This window comes from Cornus florida, unplaced genomic scaffold, assembly GCF_030987335.1.
Source record: "Cornus florida cultivar Cherokee Brave unplaced genomic scaffold, ASM3098733v1 CherokeeBrave_3.0.0_Hap2_Chr11, whole genome shotgun sequence".
Classification (NCBI taxonomy): Eukaryota; Viridiplantae; Streptophyta; class Magnoliopsida; order Cornales; family Cornaceae; genus Cornus; species Cornus florida.
Genome location: NW_026775581.1, coordinates 89,476,874 through 89,500,196, shown reverse-complemented (window position 1 = coordinate 89,500,196; position 23,323 = coordinate 89,476,874). Strand labels below are relative to the sequence as shown.

The following is a 23,323-nucleotide window of genomic DNA, read 5'->3' as shown; positions in this document are numbered from 1 at the left end:
TGTGTGTTTTGCATGTTGCCTACTATTCAGGTTGAGACAACCCTATAGTCTAGTGAGGTTCCTTTAGTGTGTGTATATATATATATGGACTACTAGTTACTGTTGGATTGACTAGGATGTATACGTGTATCGGATCTCTGCTTGGACTGTAGTAGAGTAGAACTTGTTTGTGGGCCTGACCCACTATTATTTTTCAGGTGTTCGTCAGGAGTAGATGTTGTTCGTGCTGAGCGGGGATCAGTCTACTTCATTCTTCCGATGCTACATAGTAGTTCCTTTATGATTCAGTTTCCTGATTTAGACAGTTATTGGTGTCATTTGTTTAGTTTGGATTTTATAGGGGTCCGCACAGTATGAATTCCCAAGTTGTATTTTGGAGGATTAGTTGTATCAGAAGAGTTTATTAATTAATGGAAATATATTCTGAGGTTTATTATTAGATTATCATTTTAGTTTCTTGTCAGCATTTTATTTATTCTTCTTTATTCTTTTATACTCTGTGTTCGTTTATTACCGATTTTGTTTTTGATATCCTAGGGTATTCGGGCGTGGGCCTGGCCAATCCGCATTCGGAAATCCGGGGGTATCGTAGTTGGTATCAGAGCACTCCAAGTTCAAATGTCCTTAGGAGTGTCTTTCGTTATGTGACTTCCGCGTTGCGTCTCTTAAAACTTAGAGCCCGTATTAGGATTCGTTGTACTCTATTTACGGTTTGTTAGGAGGAGCTGATGTCAATTATATTCGAGTTAGGGATCGATGGTTTAGGTTCATTTGGCGTTACTTTAAAAGTATAAGCCAAGGAAGGATTTAGGTGTACGTGATAGGTCATTGCATATCGGGGCCAACACGACTTCAGTTGATCTAAAAAAGGAGACAAGCGAGGAGTATGAGCCGAAGAGGATCCTAATGGAGGAGATTTATGTGCATCCAATAGAGAGGGTACTGAATCTTGAAGATGGATGATCGCGCGAGGTGATCTGAATTGCTAATAGTATAGCGAATGTTATTAGTAGAATTAGGGTTGATCAATCTACAAATAATTAAGATTTCTTATCATCTCTAAAAGAGGTATATAAAAAATATTGTTCAGGGGTTTGGGGATCGGATGTGTTCTTATCAGAATGAAATACATAATTTTTAAATCACATACAAGAGGGCATTGGTATTATGTTGTGACGTTTTAATTCGCTTTAAAAAGCCAAGTTAGACAGTTTACATTCCGCATATAAGAAAGATGAGGGTTAAGCCCTTGGTATTTGCCTAGGCAAATATTTGTGTTTTTAAGTTATGTTTTAAAGGATATGTTTCGAGATTGGATGATTATTTATGAAACTATAAAAGGAAAATTTGAAAAAATCTAGTAAGGTTGATTTCAAAGGAGTCTTTTTATTTTTTTATTTTTTATTTTTTTATAGAAAAAACGATATCCTAAGTAGGAGTATATCTTGTTTTATTGTGTTTATTGTACCTGTATTAATTTATTATTATTTTTTTTAATTTTTTTTTAATTACTCGGGATTTGGTAGGTGCTTTGGCTAGGGACACAAGTGTGTGATCAGCTAATTATTATATTAATAACATGGTGTAATAACGCTATTTACGCTAGATTTGTGAGTATACGGTCATAGGATTTGGTAGATACACATAAATCTAGCCAATCTATTGGACTTAGACATGTATTATTATGGTGTGTTTTGGGATGGGATAATTAAACTATCACTATGAGTCAAACAATCTAGAATGATTAGTTTGATATACTTTACGTTAGGTATGGATTCGTATAATATTACAACGCCATGATATTGGTGTTTGTTAACGTTTCGGTATGCGTGAGGTAGTGGTAAATAAAGATCACTGTAACGATATGATGATTTATCAGAGGTGCTGGATTTGCTGAACATCTTTTTGAAAATTTTAGAAGTTGTTACCAAGTCGGAAGGAGGATTTAGTACTGGATTAAGTACTTATTGGAATGACACCGAGTGTGGATAGGAGACTGAATAAATATTCATCAGTAAATTCTTAATCAAGAATTTAGTCACGAGGGTGTGTCATTAGGAGGAATTTGCCGGTGTTGCACATGAAGGGGGAAACTAAGTCTTTTCATTTCCATAAATAATATGGAATTATTTTTTAGTCACAGTTTGCAATAATTAGCTGTTGTTAGGAAATTGATAACTTATGTAAAGGATGGAAAGAATTCATATTCTTTCGAAGTTAGACAAAGAAGTCGAATTGTCATTAACTTGTCTTAAAAAAACAGGGTGTGTCAAAGATAAGATGGTGAGACCAAACACCTATATAAAAATGAGGTGTATGGTATGTATGGAAAGGTCGTTGTTGACTTTTGTTGAGTTAAAGTCATAGTTGACTATTGATAAATGGAATTTACCGATTGACTTTCAATATCGGTAAGTTTATCACAGATCAGTGGTGGATAGATTTAGTTGCAGAATTCGCTTTTGAAGATGCCCCAATTTAAACAATGGGTACAGACGAAAGCTGGTGGTACCGGATTAACGGTACTTTCTGCAGACAAATTGGATGGAGGATGCAAGGACTGAGTTTCACAACTTTTAGTTCTTTATTTATCCTAGTGGAAATATGATGCTTCACGGTATGAAGCAGACGTTTGGAGGACAGGCAGAAGGGGGGACATAGTGATATTGTCTCCCATTGTAATTTTTATTAGATAGTCGAGATGGACCATCAGAGATCACTAGATCATTTACAGCTATTCCCTATATTGAAGTGGAAATGAGAGAGCATTTTCCACGGATTTAGTTGAGGGATTGCTGACTTCGCACAAGGGTCATGATTCTGGATAGGATATTGGTTGACTGATAAGTTAGGTCAGCTTAGTTCTTGTCTATTTCGAACTGATAGGACTTTAGTTCATACAAATAGAATGGATCACGAGACGGTTTAGATAGATAGAAGTGGTAATTCACACTTTATATCAAGTTCCGTCTGGCGGAAATAATTATGGAAGTGGCTCTTAACAACTGATAAGATATTTAAATCTTTCGGTTCGTTGATGAGTTATCAGTTGAATGTATAGTAGGTGTAATAACAACACTTGTTATTACCAAGGTAGTTCAGGAGGTCAATTTTAAATATTGGAGCTGACCCTAGAGAAGGAGTTTAAGGTACTGGAGGAGAGTTAGTAGTTTCTGTAAATAGTGATATGACGGTCGGGCGACTGAGATGGAAATTTATAATTTTTCTTGGTACACCCAAATGGTTAGAAGGTACATCATGACATTAAATGTCAGTTTTGGTGAACAGGTACGGATAGGGACGTGTATATAATTGCCCTAAGTGTAAAACCTGCTACAAAGGTGGAAAGTTGATCATCGGATATCATAGGAATATTTAGCCATTTCCTATAACAAATATGGAAGTTGAACTAAACAAAAGTGACGGTCAGTGGGAAGGATCGACATTGATTTGGAATTTCAATTTTTCATATGGAATCCGAGCGGTGGATTGAGAAAGATCGCTTGAGGACATAAATTTGAGTAATGCTTATTTTAGAACTTCATAGTAGTTCTATAGTTCAGTGATAGTGGTGTTATAGCATGTGGATGTCCATATTAGTGGATGCAAAGTGCTATTTCGAATGAGCTTTATGAAGATTTTGGAGCAACAGCTCTACTTCATATCTATAAACGGATAAATTAATAGAGAGATTAAACTAGACCATACAGGATATGTTTGAGGCGTATATCCTAGATTTTCATGGACAATTGGAAGTGTTTACTTCACTTGTCAGAATTTTATCTGTGATATTGTTGGCACAAGAAGGTTAGAGTGACAACTTTGGAGGTTTTGTATCTTTCACAATGCATACCTCTCATTTGTTGGTTGGAAATGGAAGTAAGGGTTGTACAATCAGACCTCGACTTCATTTAAAAATATGCCGGAAAAAGATACTTCTTTTTGTATTGAACTGCGCGCGGTTAAGAGGCGACAGTGGGATGTTGTAAATAGTTAAACTCGTATACTAGAGTTTTTCTATCAGGGAGTAGTTTGTTCGTTCTGTTTTCCATGTAGGAAGAATGACGATTTTTGGAGAAAGGTCAATTTTACTTATTACATTGACTTTTAGAAGATTGTGTTTCGCAATTGAGGCAGTCGCCTCTGAATTAGTGTTACCAAATTATTAGCGCTGGGTGCATAGGAGTTTGCGCGTATATTCTATGGCACTTAGAGATATGTAGATCATTCCCTTGTCGACATGGGAGGATTACGTTGATACAACCTACGCATCGTATGATTTTTGTGTTTCTTAAAATATAGGAACCCTGTATACCACTTGGTATATTGGAATTAAGTGGAGTCCTTATAGTGAGGTTGCGTCTACTTGGGAATATGAGCATGTTTGTCGCTCACAATTTCCAAGTATAATGGAAGAAAGTAAGGGCGAATTCCGAGGACGGAATTTCTTTTGTTAGGGGGGAATAATGTGATACCCCTAATTTTAAAAGGATAGTCTCGGTATTTATTTATTTGTTTTAATTGTATTTCTAATTTTTTAATTGATTATTTGATTAATTGCTTATGTGTTTAATTGAATTAGGTATTACTTGATTATTTGATTATTTGTCTATGTATTATTTGTATTTGTCTATATGTTAATTGTTTAATTAGATTATGTGCTTAAATGGTGTTTTGATTAATTGTAAATTAAATGTTTTATTTTATTTTATTATTTTATTTTATTTTTCTTTTGTGGTTATGGTTAGTAGTAATGGGCCAACCAATTGGGTCCCATGAACTACTTAGATAGGAGGTTGGATGTGTATGGATTATTACCCATGAATAGTTGTATATGTATATATATAGATATATATAATATACATATATAAAAAGGAAAATAATTTATTAATTACTTTTATGGTAACTTGGGAAATAATATTTAATCTGATGTATATATTTGATATTTAAATAATAAAAATATATATAGATTTGATACGTGTTATATTTTAAGTTACTTTATAATATTATGGTAACTTAAGTATTATTGGATAATCTATTAATAAATAATGGAATGTATATAATTTATTTATTTAATAAACATATACATAAATTATATACGTAACATATTTTACTTACCTTTTTAATATAAATAAAAGGGAAAGTAATTTATTAATTACTTTTATGGTAACTTGGGTAGTAATATTTAATCTGATGTATATGTTTTATATTTAAGTAATAAAAATATACGCAGATTTGATACGTGTTATGTTTTAAGTTACTTTATAGTATTATGGTAACTTAAGTATTATTGGATAATCCATTAATAAATAATGGAATGTGTATATTTTATTTATTTAATAAACATAAACATAAATTATATACGTAACATATTACCTTTTTATTATATATAAAAGGGAAAGTAATTTATTAATTACTTTTATGGTAACTTGGTTAGTAATATTTAATCTGATGTATATGTTTTATATTTAAATAATAAAAATATACATAGTTTTGATACGTGTTATGTTTTAAGTTACTTTATAATATTATGGTAGCTTAAGTATTACTAGATAATCCATTAATAAATAATGGGATGTGTATAATTTATTTATTTAATAAAGATATATATAAATTATATACGTAACATATTTTACTTACCTTTTTAATATTTTAATATATATTTTTTTTAAGTTGACTTGGATTGGGAAAAGGGTTATGGTTATTTTATTTAGTCTATAAATATATAGCAATAGGTTGTAAAAGGGGGCTAGAAATATTCACGTGATATATTCTAGAGAGAAATAATTAGAGAGGGAAGGAAGTAAGGAGGAGAAAAACCCTGTAGAGAGAAGATCAAGGAAGAAGAAGTTTAACTTTCGATCTGAAAGTTTAAGGTAAGTTCTTCTTCTATCTCTTTCCATTTGATTCGTGTTTCTGTACCTGCCTAGGAAATTTCAGGATTTATTAAACACATAAAATTAAATAATTATGCATATTTAATTGGATTAAAACATAGGTTTTTATAAAATTGGTTCATATCTGTTCTTGTGTTATGAATTGATAAATGCATGATTTTGATTTGATTTCTGGTGTGAATTTTTACATGTTTGAATTATGTATTTTTCATATCTGTGGAATGATGGAACGTAGAAACATGTCTAGGATTCCTGAACATTAAATAGGGACTAGGTATCTAAACTCAATCATAACGATGCTTGGTATTTGAATGTTTTAAACAAACGAATGGATTTAATCTTTTAAAATGCTTTAGCAATTGAGATTAAATGTGTAGGATGAATTGAATATGGAGAATGCTTATTTGACGATATAATAAAATATCATCATGTATAAGATTCAGTTTGTGTAGGACATATGATATAGGAAGCTGAAATAAATAATAAGTCGTTCATATTATGTGATAACTTGATATCATATTATCATAGTTATTTCTGAAATATTTGATGTATTTCTTTAATTATTACATCAATTGTTGGATTGTGTGGTTTAATGCACCGGTATGGGACGGTGGCATTCTAGGGACGGATTAACTTATCAGTTAAGTCCTACCTATTTTATATAAGGGAATGGATTAACTAAAATGTTAAGTCCTACTTTTATTCAAGTCAGGTCAGCTGAACAAGTTGAATGACTTATAGAGGATTAATTTATTATATAAGGGAAATGATTAACTAAAATGTTAAGTCCTACTTATATTCAAGTCAGGTCAGTTGAACAAGTTGAATGGCTTATGGAGGATTAATTTATACTGGATAGGATGTTTACTAGATTATATATATATATAAGTATGGTGCCATGATATGAGCTTGAGTCTCAGGATCAATGGTTAGGGTATGTATATCGCCAGGGATGTGTAGCTAGATATAGTGTAGTTGTGTACCCTGGTAGGTCTAGGTACTCATGCCCACAATATGTGCGTTTTGCATGTTGCCTACTATTCAGGTTGAGACAACCCTATTGTCTAGTGAGGTTCCTTTAGTGTGTGTATATATATATACGGACTATTAGTTACTGTTGGATTGACTAGGATGTATACGTGTATCGGATCTCTGCTTGGACTGTAGTAGAGTAGAATTTGTTTGTGGGCCTGACCCACTATTATTTTTCAGGTGTTCGTTAGGAGTAGAGGTTGTTCGTGCTGAGCAGGGATCAGTCTACTTCATTATTCCGATGCTACATAGGAGTTCATTTATGATTCAGTTTTCTGATTTAGATAGTTATTGTTGTCATTTGTTTAGTTTGGATTTTCTAGGGGTCCACACAATATGGATTCTCGAGTTGTATTTTGGAGGATCAGTTGTATCAGAAGAGTTTATTAATTAATGGAAATATATTCTGAGGTTTATTATTAGATTATCATTTTAGTTTCTTGTCAGCATTTTATTTATTATTCTTTATTCTTTTGTACTCTGTGTTCGTTTATTGCCGATTTTATTTTTGATATCATCGGGTATTCGGACGTGGGTCTGGTCAACCCGCATTCGGAAATCCGGGGGTATCATACTACATAAGATTCTTCTTCATGTTTTAGTTTTGGATTTGATTTCAGTTCAGTTGTTGTTGTTGTTGGTTTTTTTTTTTTTTTTTTTTTTTTTTTTTTTTTTTTCAGTTAGGTTATTAGGGGTCCACTAGATGGATTCCCGAGTTCTATTGATATCGAAGGATTTGGATATTTTATTTGGAGGATTGTTTATTTATTAACTTAAGGATTTATTATTTAGTTTCTCTTTCCTCTTATTTATTTATTCTTATTTTTTTTTTTATGTATTGAATGCTTATTTATTATTTAATTGTTTGACCTCGGGTTTGGGTTTGGGCCTGATCAACCCATGTCTCGGGAGTTGAGGGGTATCACACACACCTATCCCCATCTTCATCTATATATATCCCTCATATACTTTTACGACTCACTCCACCACATGGTATGATATTGTCCGCTTTGGACCTAAGCCTGGACGGTTTTAATCTTGAGTTTACCCCAAAAGATTTCATACCAATTGGAGCGACACACCTATATATAAGCACTTCGTCTTTCCCTTACCTAGGCGATGTGGGATTGTGCACCCGTAACTCGCTTAGTGTTATAGCCAGCCAGTGTCTCACACCCATCCACAGCGCACCCGCTCACAGGATTATCATAATCCACCCCCCTTGGAGGCCCGACAACACCGTCGACACACTTCTGGTTGGGTCAGGCTCTAATACCATTTGTAACGACCCATTCCACCACTTGGTATGATATTGTCTGCTTTGGGCCTGAGCTCGCACGGTTTTACTCTTGGGTTTTACACAAAAATGCCTCAAATTTAATTCCCTTATTCTCATATAATTAAATCTATAACCTTCTCCAAAAATGAAATAAAACTCCTAATATGCTATAATAAAGTCTCCAATATAATTAATTAAACAATTAATTATACTTAAGAGCCTAAATAAAATCAGGGTTGTCGCATATACTCTTGTATTCATTATCACATATCAATACTATACATTATATTTTCTCGTCTCTCTGTAGTACTTTTGAGTTATATGTCTTTAATGAGTGCACTAAATACCTTGATATTGATTGTCATTTTGTTCGTCATCACCATCTTCAGAATGTATTGCAGTTGCAATGATGTCTTTTATGAGCGCATCAAACACATTGATATTGATTGTCGTTTTGTTTGTCATCACATTTTTCATAATGTATTGCAGTTGCAGTTTATCACTTTCGATGATTAGATATCATATGTTCTTATCAAATTGCTTTTGCCATGCTGCTTGTGAAATATAATTTCCAAACTCAAGATTACTTTTGAAATCTAATTTCCAAATTTAAAATGGTTTTATATAACCTATCTTAATTTTGAAAGGAATGTGAGATAATATTAGGGTTCTGGTTTTACAAGCGCCTCACCTATCAATAATTAGGAGCAGTGGCGGAGGGAACTAATGCCCAGGGGGGGCACATGCCCCCCCTGACTTTTTATTTTTATTTTAAATAGTATATGTATATTTTTATAAAAATCCAAAAATGCCACCCTGAATATTTTTTTTTGCCCTCATATATTAGTAATACTTTAGTATATCAAGCCCATTTAAGTCACTCACCTATATACTACCAAATAAAGTCCTAACACAGTACCAAATATAGCCCAGACAAAATAAAAAGTAAAAAATACGTCTAACCAAATATAGCCCAAAGACTGAAAGACCCAAACAAAACTTCACTTTCTTAACTTCGCTTTCTTTGACTTTTTAGTTTTTTTGGTTCAAAACTCAAAAGTGAGATACGAAAAGCTCAAAAGTAGAAACTTGGACTCTCACGCCGGCGCCATGGTTATGTTCAGGTTTTAAATCTTCATTGTTTATGACGGAATTGGAATTGGAAGGCAGGATCAAGGATACCCAATTTGTTTCGCTGTTGATTCACCGTGTTTGATTTGCAGGTAAACCCAAAACCCTAGTTTTTTTTTTACATGAATCAGATTCTTTTTTCTATACTTTTATAGTTTTACTCAAATCCATGGGATGCAATCAATGATTCAATGTGCTTCTTCTCTTCCTACATAAGATTTTGATGCCAGACTAGCTTTGATTTTCTTTCTTGATGGCAACCCTGGAATCTCCTGAAATACATCCGGGAAATCCTGTACAATCGGTATGTTATCCAATGACACAGTAATCCCCTCCTCATTTCCCTCCTCCACATTGAACAAATAGGTGCTACCACCCCCTTTAGAACGTGGCATAGCTACTACATACATATCCTGACCAGGTATGGTAAAAATAATAGATCTATCAAAACAAACAACTTGGGCATGGTAGTGAGACAACCAATCCATCCCAAGTATCACATCATAAGTGTGCATGTCCAGGACTAATAGATTGGCTAGAAATCTGAGTCTGCCAATATCTAGTGTCACAGGCCCATCACTCTCATGTATAATAGCTGTATCACCCAATGGTGTAGAAATACTCTGAGGTCTAGTGCATACCCTCGTCCTCATCTCAGACAAAACAACAAAAGTTCTAGCTACAAATGAGTGTGTAGCAACCGTATCAAATAAAACACGTCCATGCAAACCATGAATAAGAAACTTACCCTCAATAGTCTGAGGTGCCTGAACATCCTATGGCATGGGGTTATACACCCTGCCATAGTGCAACTGTTGTGGTGCCTGTCCCTGAGTCTGCGGTGGTGCCGGTAAAGCCAGATGTGTCTGTCCCTGAATCCGTGGAACCTGTGGAGCTGGTAGAGGCACTGGCGCCCTCTGTCCCTGCTGCACATACTGTCTCTGTCCCTGTCCTTGTCCTGCTTTAGGACACTGCCTGGTGGTATGACCATACTCTCCACAAGTGTAACAACTACCCTGGAAAGTATGAAATGGCCTCCTCTGTCGGTTAGCCTGTGGCTGACCCTGTCCTGCCTGTGGTCCCCCATTCTGTTGCCTTTGAATAGGTGCCCCATTCCGGTGAGCATCTGAACCACCTTTGTGTTTCTTCCAAGGCTGTTGTCCTTGGAACTTGCCTTTGTCATTCTGCCGGTGACCATTGCCATTCCCCTTTTCAGCTGACTGACTAGTAGAGTCTTTATCTCCCCGCTTCTTACCACGAGCCTGTCTAATGTCCACAGTCAACTGATACTATTGTAGAGCGGCATCTACCACCTGAGCATAGGTAGTATAGGCTGGACTACCTGTAATAGCTCTCTTGATAGACCACATCAGTCCCTTGACAAAACTGTTGCGCTTCTTCTCCTCTGTATCCACCTCCTCCGGTGCAAAGAGAGACAAGCGTGTGAACTGCTGCTCATACTCCGCCACTGTCATGTTTCCCTGCTGCAGACTTAGAAATTCGGTCTTCATAGCTGCCCTGACTGCATAGGAAAATATTTCTCATCAAAGCGAGCACTGAACTCATCATAAGACAATGTCATCATCTCCTCTGAGGTGGTAACTGACTCCCACCACTGTAGTGCATCCCCAATTAGCTTGAAAGTAGCAAGCATCTGCTTTTGAACCTCCGTGCACTGAACCAAACGAAGATGACGCTCAATGTCCTGTTTCCACTGGTGAGCTGCTTTCGCATCGGTTGAGCCTGAGAACACAGGTGGACTCCCCTTTGTGAAAGAGCTCATAGCCTTTCCCCAAGAATCCGTCTGAACCACTGGTGCTGGTACAAGTGCCAGCTGTACCTGAGGCTGATTCTGAAGTGCAGCTGTTACCCCAGCCTCTATAGCCCGAGTAACGAGGTCACTGAGGTGAGGAGGAATCTCTGGATCTTTGACCTGGTCCAGAGTCTGTTGAACATTCTCCTGTTCCTCCTAAAACTGATCCATGTCATCATGAAACCCAAGCCTTTGCTGCTCTTCCTTCATTTGCTGACACCGTAGGAGATATTGTTGCCTACGTACCGTTCTCCTTTCCTTCCTAGTTCCTTGCATGTTCTGTCAATTTCTAGCCTTAACCATCTGTTAACACGAAAAGACAGACGTCAGTACCCTTTCTATATAAACCATAAGGAATACAATGAATCCTAACTTAAGCTCTATTCAAGAGAAAACGCTACGCAGAAGACTTAATACGAAAACATCCTAGAGACACTTGAACCTGGAGTGCTCTGATACCAACTGAGATACCCCTCGGATCCGAGACACGGGTTGATCAGGCCCAGGCCCAAACCCGAGGGAATATCAAACAATTAATATTTTATAATGAACACGGAATACAAAATAAATTAAGAAATGAAATTAAAGCTGGAAGGAACTAAAAATAGAATCCGCAAAATATTATAATTATTAAAGTCCATCAAACCCAAACTCCAAAACTCCATCAGTTTACAACTTGGGAATCCATCTCTAGTGGACCCCTATTAACATCCAAACGGAAGATAGAACAACTGTAATAAACGTCCAGAAATAAAACTATAGAGAGAGCCCTACATCGTCGGAAGAGTGAATAGAGACCTCTGCTCAGCACGAACACGTCTAAGCCTGGAACTGTCGTGTACCTGAAAAATAGAAGTGGGTCAGGCCCACGCGCAAGTTCTATACTACTACAATCCAAACAGAGGCCCGATACGCATGTACATCCTAAACAATTCAACAATAGCTAATAGTCCGTAAATATATATATAGTCACACTAAAGGACTCTCACTGGATTACAGGCCGGTCTCAACCTGAATGAGGTAACATGCTAAAACGCACACGAAGTGGGCATATGTACCTATACCTAAACAGGGTACACCTCCAACCATCGTAGTCAGCTACACATCCCGATGCATATACGCTCCCTAGCCATTGGTCCTGAGGCTCAAGCTCATACCGAGGCACCATAACAGTACATATATAAAATCCATCCAAAATCCCTGGTATTGCCGCTCAACAAATAGTTGCCATGACAATACAAATCCACGGGACTTAACTTTTAGTTAATCCCATCCTTATTCCAAGTAGGTGGGTAATGGTATTGTTTTAAAAATCAAACCCATTCTTAGTATGCCACCGTCCCATACCGGTGCCTACTTTCCAATCCTCCAGTAGTCAATAATACCAATAAATCAAGTATATATCAACTAAATTCCAACATCCAACAGTCAATGTTAGCAGTGATAAAATAAACATTGATAAACAGGGTCACAACAGTAACATATACATGCCCAATTTAAGTTGTTCCCTTTAGTCTGATATAAAGATAGAATTAATTAAAACTTCCATTTAACACCTTACAAATGACATACAGATATGTAGGGTATGTATCACAAAATCCTAACCTCCACAGTTGATACTAACTGTGATAATGTAAGCATCAAAACAATATTCACAGTATGTATGTAGACATGTCCAAATTATAGTGTTCCATAAAACCGATTTAGTGTTAAACTCAAATCCTTCTAGTATTTAAGTTCCAACAGTTACTATTACAGAAGTTAAGATAGCTATCATCTAGACCCATCCTTCCAATAATTTATACTAGCAGTGGTAAGGAAAAACGTGAACCACAGAACCACAATGCATTTACAAACATGCTTAGTCTAGGTTGAACAAGCATACAACACTACTGTAACTATCAGTTTCATAGCAAAATAGATATCATTTTAGTTTGGTTTAATCTTCATTAATCCTGAAATCATTTAAGAGTGCAAAGAGTATGAAGCCTAAGGGAAAGAGTAAGGATAGAATCTTGCCTCAGAAACTTTTGTTCAAAGTTTCAACGTTGTCTTCTTAAAAAATCCCGGCGAGTTCCAAAACCCGGTTACTGTTCACGAGTACGAATCACTGTTCCCGAGGTCAAACTCTGATCTCCACCGTTCAGATTGTGCGTCACTGAGTCGTGAACCTCTCTTCCAAAATTCAGCTCGATCGGACTACGGACGAAGCGGGATCAGTGCTTTGATCAAACCTTGGCAGAATGTGAAAAACTACATTTTTCCTTCTCCACTTCCACAAAACGTGTGCTTTGTTTAAAAAACCTTACACAGATGTCTACCTTATACTTATAGAGTTTTCCTAAACCCCAGGTTCATTTAAGTCCAACTCACAATCCTAACCGGCCCATCCAATTAACGTAGAAACCTACGACGGCTATAATATAAAACCCTAATTTATACTGTAATTAAAACCCTAGTTAGATGTATTTGCCTAATTACCCTATTCACCATTAAATACTTAACAAATAATCTAATTGAACAAAATAATAATTAGTAAACCCAATTAAACCAAATAAGACACACATAAAATAAGACACACATAGAATAATTAAACCAATTACACTTCAACCATTAATGCCAATTAAATAATTAAAACACTAACAAGTAATTCCAATCAAATAACTAAACCAATTACACTTAAACCATTAATGCCAATTAAATAATTAAAACACTAACAAGTAATTCCAATCAAATAACTAAAAATAAATATCATTTAAATAAATTAAATCACCACAAAAGAAAACAATTAAGCACCTAATAAAAAAAAATAATGACACACAATCAAATAAAATGCACTTAAATAATAAATTAAATATCATTAAATACCAGGAATATCCTTTTTAAAATTAGGGGTATTACATGCACCCCTTGAAATAGAGCAGAAATGTTGATGTTTTAGCGAATTTTATAAAAATAAAATAGAATGAGTGAATGGCTTCAAATTATTTATGGAGGAGATAATATATTGTTAAGTGTTCCAATAGTTGCCTGGTCAGTCGAAATTTTAATATAAATTTTTGTATTCTAATTGAGCTTTATTGCTGGTTATGGCTTAAAGGTATCAAGTTAATACTCAAGCTTTGTTGTTATTTGGTTTGAGTTACGTAATTTGTTAAATTTGCAGAAGATTGTTATAGTGGTTGGGAGTTTTTTATTTTTTATTTATTATGTTTTTTGGATTTTTTTAAATGTTCTAATTTTGATCATGATATTAAGGTTGGGTTAAATCATTGTCACTTAAATTGGGCATTTTTTTCTAAATTTTTATTGTGTAGTTACTAGTTAGCACTTACTTTCCAATCTTTCCTAATGCATTCTAAATGAAAAGATTGAGTAGTTTAAATAAAATTAATTAGATTGAAATGTCTGTCTTAATTATTATATGTAAATAAGCATTTTTTTATTATTATTATTTTAAACAGTTATGGAGAAATATTATAAAAGAAAATCTGGGTTGGCACCTCAGCCACCTCCTATAGAGAGAGATGATGATCGAACATTGAAGTAAAGTCGTTTCGACATTAACTTGGAAAATCTTCCAGCGGATCCAGGATTACGAACTCGAATCTTGGATTACCATCCTAATATTCGAGATGACATTCGTAGAGCATATTATCTTAAGGGTCCTTGTCAACCCAAGACTCATCGTTTTCCCTATACGAGTTTTGGGAAAGCAACACGTCGTTTTAACCCTGCTTGGTTTAGTGAATATTCTAATTGGCTAGAATATAGTTTAACGAAAGATGCAGCGTTTTGCCTATGTTGTTATCTTTTTAAGCCGGATATTGGAGAACAAGCAGGAGGTGAATCTTTTGTGGGTGAGGGGTTTTCAAATTAGAAGAAGAAAGAAAAATTTCAAACTTATGTTGGAGGTCCCAATAGTGCCCACAACTAAGCTTGGAGATCATGTGAAGCTTTGGTGAACCAAAAACAACACATTCAAACAATTTTATGCAAGCAGTCGCACCAATCTAGAAATGAATATCGGACTCGTTTGACTGCATCAATTGAATGTATCCGATATCTTTTACACCAAGAACTTGCCTTTCGTGGCCACGATGAATCTGAAGATTCAAGCAATCAAGGAAACTTCCTCACACTTTTGAAATTTCATGCTCGTCACAATGAGGATGTTAGAGCCGTTGTATTGGAAAATACTCCTGAAAATCTGAAGTTAACATCACCTGAGATTCAAAAAGAGATTTTAAATGCCATTGCAATAGAGGTTGTCAATTTTATTATTAGAGATATCGGAGATGGATTTTTTTCTATTTTAATTGATGAGTCTCGTGATGTATCGATAAAGGAGCAAATGGCTATTGTGTTACGTTACGTGAAGAATGGAAGTGTCATTGAACGTTTTATTGGTATGCTACATGTTACTGATACAACTGCTCTCTCACTCAAAATGGCGATTGATAATGTATTTTTTACACATGGATTGAGCATTTCTAGATTGCCTGGGCAAGGTTATGATGGGGCTAACAATATGCAAGGTGAGTTCAACGGTCTCAAAACACTAATTCTGAAAGAGAATGAATTTGCTTTTTATGTTCATTGTTTTGCTCACCAACTTCAGTTGGCTCTTGTTGCTGTGGCAAAGAATCATGGCCAGATTTCCACTTTTTTCGTATTTGTTGCTAATGTGGTGAATGTAGTTGGAGCCTTGTGTAAACGTCGTGATATGCTTCGCGAGAAACAAATTGCTGAAGTTATTGATGGACTTAACAAAGGCGAGCTCACAAGTGGGCAAGGCCTAAATCAGAGTACTTCTCTTGTACGTGCAGGAGACACTCGTTGGGGCTCACATTATGGTACTTTAATTAGCTTGATTACATTGTTCTCATCTGTAATTGCTGTTCTTGAGTTTATTGAAAAGGATGGATTGAAATCTGATCAAAGAGGCGAAGCATCTATTCTACTTGGGTCAATACAATCATTTAATTTTGTATTCAATCTCCATTTGATGAAGACATTGTTGGGCATGACAAATGAATTATCCAAAGCATTACAAAGAAAAGATTAAGATATCGTGAATGCCATGGACCTTGTCAAAGTATGTAAGCAACGACTACAAATGATGAGGGATGATGGATGGAATTCTTTGCTTGATGAAGTTTATTCCTTTTGTGAGAGACATGAGATTGATGTTCCCAACATGGATGATATGTTCATTACTCAAGGACGACGACGACGAAATGTGCAAGAAATGACAAACTTGCATTACTATCGTGTTGAGTTGTTTTATTCTGTCATAGATATGCAACTTCAAGAGCTAAATAATCATTTCAATGAGGCCAATACTGAGTTACTTCTTTATGTGGCATGTCTATGTCCAGATGATGCATTCTCTGCTTTTGACAAGCAAAAGATCACTCGCTTTGCTGAATACTATCAAAAAGAATTTTCTGTAGCTAAGCTCATAGAGCTTGGTAGTCAACTTGAAACTTATATTCTTGATGTGCGCTCTAATATCAAGTTTGAAGGATTGAAAGGGATTTCTGCTCTTGCAAAAAAAATGGTTGAAACAAAAAAAGACAAGGTGTATCAATTGGTGTATCTACTTGTGACAATGGCATTAATCTTACCAGTCGCGACTGCCACGGTGGAAAGGGCATTTTCTGTTATGAATATTGTAAAGAATGAATTGCGTAATCGGATGGGAGATCAATTTATGAATGATAGCTTGGTTGTGTATATTGAAAAAGAAATATTTAGGGGCATAGATAATGAGGCTATCATTCAACGCTTTCAAAAGATGAAAAGCCGTCGAGGGCAGTTGTAATTGTATTCAATGAAATATTATCAACTAATATTTTGGATCTTATATGTGTCAAGTATTATATTTTAGTTCTTTTTATTTAAATATCATATCAACTTGTTACCTGTTTAGTTCTTTAGATAAACAAATAAATTCTTTCATGGGTATTTTCAATTCACATTATTGAAGAACATTTAGTTTCCATCTTAGTTTAAGATAAAAATAATAAAATACAATCTTGTTTGCCTTGGTTGTCAAGATTCACTATGCACTTGGAGACTCAGAGAGTGGGTATAATTGCTTTGGAATGGCTCCTGCACTCCTAGTTCATCCAGTATTTCACCTTGCCAGGTAATTCCTTTTTTGTCTTTTGAAAGTGGTGACTTTGCTCTGTTTTTTTTTTAGATACTAAATTAGATACTAATTCTATATTTTCCTTTGAAAATAGTGACTTTGCTCTATTTTCTATTTCCTTTTTTTATTTTTTTTTTGTCTTGTTTGTCTTTTGATGTAAAAATTTTATTTTTGTCGTTGATTTTTTTTTCTCCTATCAAATACACTATGCCCCCTGAAATAAAATCCTGACTCCGCCCCTGAGTAGGAGAGCTATCCCACGTACCTCTCCCATCCTCAATTATATATTTCCCTTTTCCTCTTATATTCATTATCACATATCAATTCCTTACGTTATATTTCTGATGCGCAAAGTAAAAGAAAATCAAAAGAAAACACTAAAGGAGGTGAAACGGAGACAATAACAGTTGTTAATTCAGAAAATGACAATCGAAAATGGATCTTTAGAAATGATGGACATGTGTCACATGGGTAGCTACTAAGTTGAGGAGTCGCATGCCAAGCCAAAAGTCTCTTGGACGGTCAGTTTTTGGTACACAAAGCTGCAGTGAAAGGTTGAGGAATATGGAGACACACTTCTTACTTTCACTTTTTTTTCAGAATGCTTTAATTTGATAAAAATAATGATGAAATTATTGACATGCTTGTGGTGGTTTTGTACGTCATAGTTAGAAATTCTCTCTCTCTCTCTCTCTCTCTCTCTCTGAAACTAGGTCATAAAGAGAAGTGGTACATCAAGAACAGACCATTGTCTCAGTCATTTCTTGAAAAGCATTCGCACAGATGAATTTAAGCGTTTGCAGCTCAAGAGGAAGTGAAAGATGATTTTAGCACTATTTCAAGTTCTATCCAATTCCATGAGATATTATTACATAGTAAGATTACCAGTCTCGAGTAATCACAATTCAACTCATAAATGTATTAATTTTATTTAAATTCTTAATCACGTGTTATGTTATAATTGATCGAAACTATATAATCCTTAATTAAGTAATAATTTTTCCTAATTTTATCGAGGCACTCATTTTCAAACTTTCTACTAGCCATTAGAAATTTAGCACACTTTTATGAAAAACTTCCTTGCATTCTACCGTGCAACAGGCGATGGATGCAACGAAATTTTTTCCCATGTCACATCTCAAGAAGGCAAAAAAGACGAAGAAGAAAAGGAAAAACTAGTATAATTAAGTTACTATTTTCACTTTAAAGATCAATGACTTTTATAGGTCAATTAATTGTTAGTAAGACCATACTTATTTGTTAAATTTGTGTTTATTCTTTGTAATTTGTGATTATTATCATATGTTTTTAGACTCTTAGTTCATTATTATTATTCATTTAATAGTTAAATTTATCTGTCAAATTCTTAAGTTTTAGTTAATTAATGCATATTACAATAGAAATTTTAATTATGACTAAATTAAGTTAAATTCAATTAAAAAATCTTGTGTATATTCCCGTTATCTTAAAAAAAAAAATGACAAAAAAAGAAAAAATAGAAGAAATGAATGATATTTTTGGTATTGCAAAATTGTATGTATGATTATTTCTCTTAGATGTTCATTTAGCTATTGACTAACATAAGATGGCCCTTGTCACATTCGAACCCGTTGCCTTTTCTCTTGCATGTTGCATGTTTCCACGTTAATTAGCAACATTTTGAAAAAAGTTTATTAGCAACATGATATATATATATATATATAGCTTTAGCGACTTGCATGTTACATGTTTTGGCGCGCACAATCTCGTGTGTTCACCAAAATATGAACAATATGTTTGCACATGTAAAATGAGGACCAATTAAAGACAAATAAGTTAACAATTGGCTAAAATTTCAAGGTATGATGGTTACAAGCAATTATAAATTAAATTAAAAAAAAAAAATACTTAACAGGCTACTTTAATTGAAGTCCTATGCCGAACCTTTTGCATTTCACGGAATGTAATGTGATGAAAAATCTTATGCCGAAGATTTCAATTCGTATAATGCATGATAGATATTATCAATGCTATTAAATGTTTTTCTAAGAATTTATGGGAAAAAAAGAGAGAGAAATTTTTCTAAAAAGAAAGACTCTAAAAAAGTTTAAGAAACTACGAATAATGATAAATTTTGAACGGAAATCATAAGGATATTTTATTTGACTATATTTATTTTTTATTTTTTATATTTTTGACTCCTATTGTGAGTCGACCAAACACACTCTCTTAGTCTACTAATTGGAGATTTAAGATTGTGAATTTGTGATATCAATAGTAGGGGTAACAAAATGGGTTACAACTTATCAACCCGTCTATATTTGCCAATTTTTTTTAATGATTTTGGATGAATCATATTTAAAATGGGCTAAAAATAGGTTAGGTAATTTTTAACCACTTAATTGGAGAGTCAAGATGGGTTTAATATTATCCATATTCAACCCATATTTCACCAATTACATAATAAACACACAACACACATCTATTTTATATTGCACTCAACTCATTTTTCTCTTTCTAAAATTCTCAATATTTTGGGCAAGTCGGTTGGGTTTCAAGGGTCAAATTTATTATTATTATTATTATTATTTACAAATATACAAATTATATTTACCTTTTCCATGTTTTTAAACATTAAAATTTTTAAGAAAATTTTATTTTTTAAATATCAATATTTTGGATAAGTCGGGCGGGTTTCACAAGCCAAATTTTATTTTATTTTTACAAATATGAAAATTACATTTTCTTTTTTCATGTTTGTAAACATCAATATTAGTTTTGACCGGTTGACCCAATACATTTTTTAAATATAATTTTAAAAAAATAATTAAATATAAAAAAATAATAATTAATGGGTTCACAGCTCATAACGGGTTGACCCTATACATTTTTAACTCATTTTGAACGAGTTGAATATAGGTCTTGACCCATATTTAATCCGTTCATTTTAATCTCAACCAAACCCAACCCAATCAGATCCCACCCGCCCGTTGGCTATCCCATATCATTACGAACAAAAGAACTAATTTCATATGCACATAGTTGCTTTTAGAGGGTCATTTTCAAATTTGAAGGGAGCACACATTTGGTCCACACAGCATTAATTACTTAACTGTAAATTTAATACAAATATTAAAATAATAATAATAATAATACAAATACATTTTCAAAACCCTTTTTGCCTCTTTGCCCATATTACACGTGCATGAAAATTGTAGATGTATATATCATACTAATTATACGGGGTCAATGGACATTGAAGGAGACATCGATGTGAGAAAATGCGTGGACCAGAAAATTAACGTACAAAGGGAGCACAACCCCATATATCCATTTCATCATCCATACATATATATATATATATATATATATATGAAAATAATATACTGATGATATAAATATAAATAGAGAAAGACCTTACCAAAATGTTACTGTATATATAATAACACGTGTATATATAGTTTAGTGATAATTCTTCATCTTTTATAATGAAATGATGAGATTCTTGTAAGTACAAATAAGTTAGCTAGTTTGGACAGACATTGTATTAGCCTCGGCCGATCACAGTACACATTAACTAAAGCTCGACCAATCACTAGACTCGCCAAACATGTTGGCTAAGATTAAGCTAGCCGTGGCATGTTTTCATTCTGAGCTACAACGTCACAATTTGATTCCTAACAACATGAATCAAACCAGAAACCCTAATTTCTTCATTGCTATGTGAATTTATATCAATGCTACTCGTTTGACTTGTGTAAAAGGTTGTTGTGGCATGATATAACGGGTGGACGTTTATTTATTTATTTAAAAACTCAAACTGTTAGGTAATATTACATTCCCACCCATTTATACCCAATCACTTTCTTATTTGGATTCGATGTGAGGCAAATGACTCTTGTTACATTATTTTTTATCCAAACTTGAAACGCCCTTATTGCTACTCGGGCCACCCTGCCGATCCGGGTGAGTCACTCAAACGCCTTCTGGTTCGGGCACTTGGCATGGCATCGAATCAAGAATTGGGTCTGTCTCTGATATTAATTGTAACGGGTAAGTGCTTATCCATTTATTTAAAAATTCAAACTGTTGAATAATACTACATACGTATCCATTTATACCGCATCATTTTTCTATCCGAATCCAATATAAAATAAATGACCCATGTTATACCTGAGCTAATTGGTTGCGTCTACTCAAATTATCCCAGTAAAAGGCTAGTGTCTCCTCACATTTGTTCTTCTTAGCATTTAAACTTTGAATTTTAATTCCTGAACCTGTAGGTATTTCTTTAACCTTTTTATTTATTTATTTATTTATTTTTTAAATGGATATATTTTGTACAGCGGTACAGCCTGATGTGGATTTATTCATTAGTCAGTTTTTTATTTTTATTTTTATTTTTTTATCATTACTCTTCATTTGTGCGGAACAATTATCATCACATGATGCATATCCTTGGGGTTTCATCATATGGATATCTAAATTTCAAAAAGTAAGTAAAACTAATTATATATATATATACACACACATTTAGACTATATAAAAAGTCTATAAATTCACACTTTTGTACATGGGAATTTTTTATTTACATCGCCACATCAAAAATAAAATAAAAAAAAAGAAAGAAAGAAATTATATATATGACATGAAAAGGGAAATGAAGAGGTAAATCCAAATCCAAACTCAAGTACCAAACCTGATAAACTTAGCTTCTTGAATTGGGCTTTGATAAAGGTAGCAACATTTGGAACCAAATGGATTGCATTTCTCTAGCAGCAATCCCAAAAGAAAGGCTCTTCAGAGCAGAATTCACCATTGGAAAACTCGGCTCCGGTCAGCTGCACCGGAAAGCTGCAATGAAACCCTTCAATTTGATGACAAAGCTGGTCGAGATAGAGATCAGGCAATTCAAGAAATGGATCATCAATCTCTCTTAGAACTGATGTTGATGACTCTCTAGTGTCATGAAATGTCTCTGAAACATCTTGTTGGGACAGGGGAGTCATCAGCTGGCTCAGGCTCTGGTTCAGCTCGGCTTCGGCTTCAAGGCTTCTCGGACGGCGACCAGCCTCTAGGGCGGCTGCTTTGGCCGCAGCCGCTTGGATATCCTTCGGGGAATTGGAAGCCGGCCGGGGCAGATCATGAGCTAGCTCCGGGAAGTTGAGATAAGCCGAGTGGCCTTTGATTGCAATGGCGGCTACATCGTGGGCCCGAGCCGCCATTTCCGGCGTGGCGAAAGTCCCGAGCCATATTCTTGATTTCTTCTTCGGCTCCCGGATTTCGGACACCCATTTGCCCCAACTCCGCTTGCGTACGCCGCGATAAGCCGGATGCTTCCTATAATTATAACTATTCTTAGCCATTTTGCTTGTGTCAATGTCATTTTCGGCTTCTTGAACTCTCTTGGAGCCGGAGGAGCAAGCCGCGGCGGTGGTGGTGGAGGAGGAGGTGGCGGCGGTGGTGGAAGAGGAAGAAGTGGTATGATTTTCACACTCTATATTGAAAGTTTCTTCCATAGCAGAGGGGAGCTTTTTTTTGTTTTTTTTTTTTTTCAAAGAGTATTAGGAGAACCAGTGGGGAATAGAGAGTTAGGAAAATGTGCTTCTTATAGATCTTTTTCAACACAAGGGAATAAAGTCAAATATAATAAAGAAATGGGGCCTAAACAAATAAAGTGGTGGTGTACTTTGGCTTTTTTTTTTTTTGAAAGGTATCACAATGGGTATTTTGTTGCCAGGTTGATTAATTAATTTATTATTATTATTATTTTTTGGTTGATTATGAATATTGTATGATTTGGTGCTAAGTGACAAATCTTTTTCAATAGGTGTCGCTTTCACGTTTCGAGCGTGCTTTCGTTCCGCACGCGCTCTCGCTCAAATTTTAACTATTTATGACTTAATTTTGTCGCTCTCACGCTTTCGTTCTCGAATTCGCTTTCGCTCCCGTTTGATATGGCTTAGTTTTAATGTATCAATATAAAGTACATCTCTAACTGTGCTTGTTTATTGACCTTTCTTCATTAGCATGAA

The 23,323-nt window shown here is 34.6% G+C and overlaps 1 protein-coding gene and 1 pseudogene across 1 annotated transcript; one reads left to right on the top strand and one right to left on the bottom strand.

The window, feature by feature from the left end:
* LOC132281511 (uncharacterized) overlaps positions 1-16,979 on the top strand; it is a 28,308-nt pseudogene extending 11,329 nt beyond the window's left edge.
* A 4,841-nt stretch (positions 16,980-21,820) lies between these two features.
* LOC132285401 (ethylene-responsive transcription factor ERF038-like) lies at positions 21,821-22,897 on the bottom strand. The gene has a single exon (XM_059787580.1). The coding sequence runs from the start codon at positions 22,805-22,807 to the stop codon at positions 22,061-22,063; it is 747 nt and encodes a 248-aa protein (XP_059643563.1). The 5' UTR covers positions 22,808-22,897; the 3' UTR covers positions 21,821-22,060.
* Between the last annotated feature and the right edge of the window lie 426 nt (positions 22,898-23,323).

Excerpts from the sequence above, each read along its gene's own strand:
- LOC132285401 (XM_059787580.1), bottom strand. The coding sequence starts at position 22,807 with ATGGAAGAAACTTTCAATATAGAGTGTGAAAATCATACCACTTCTTCC.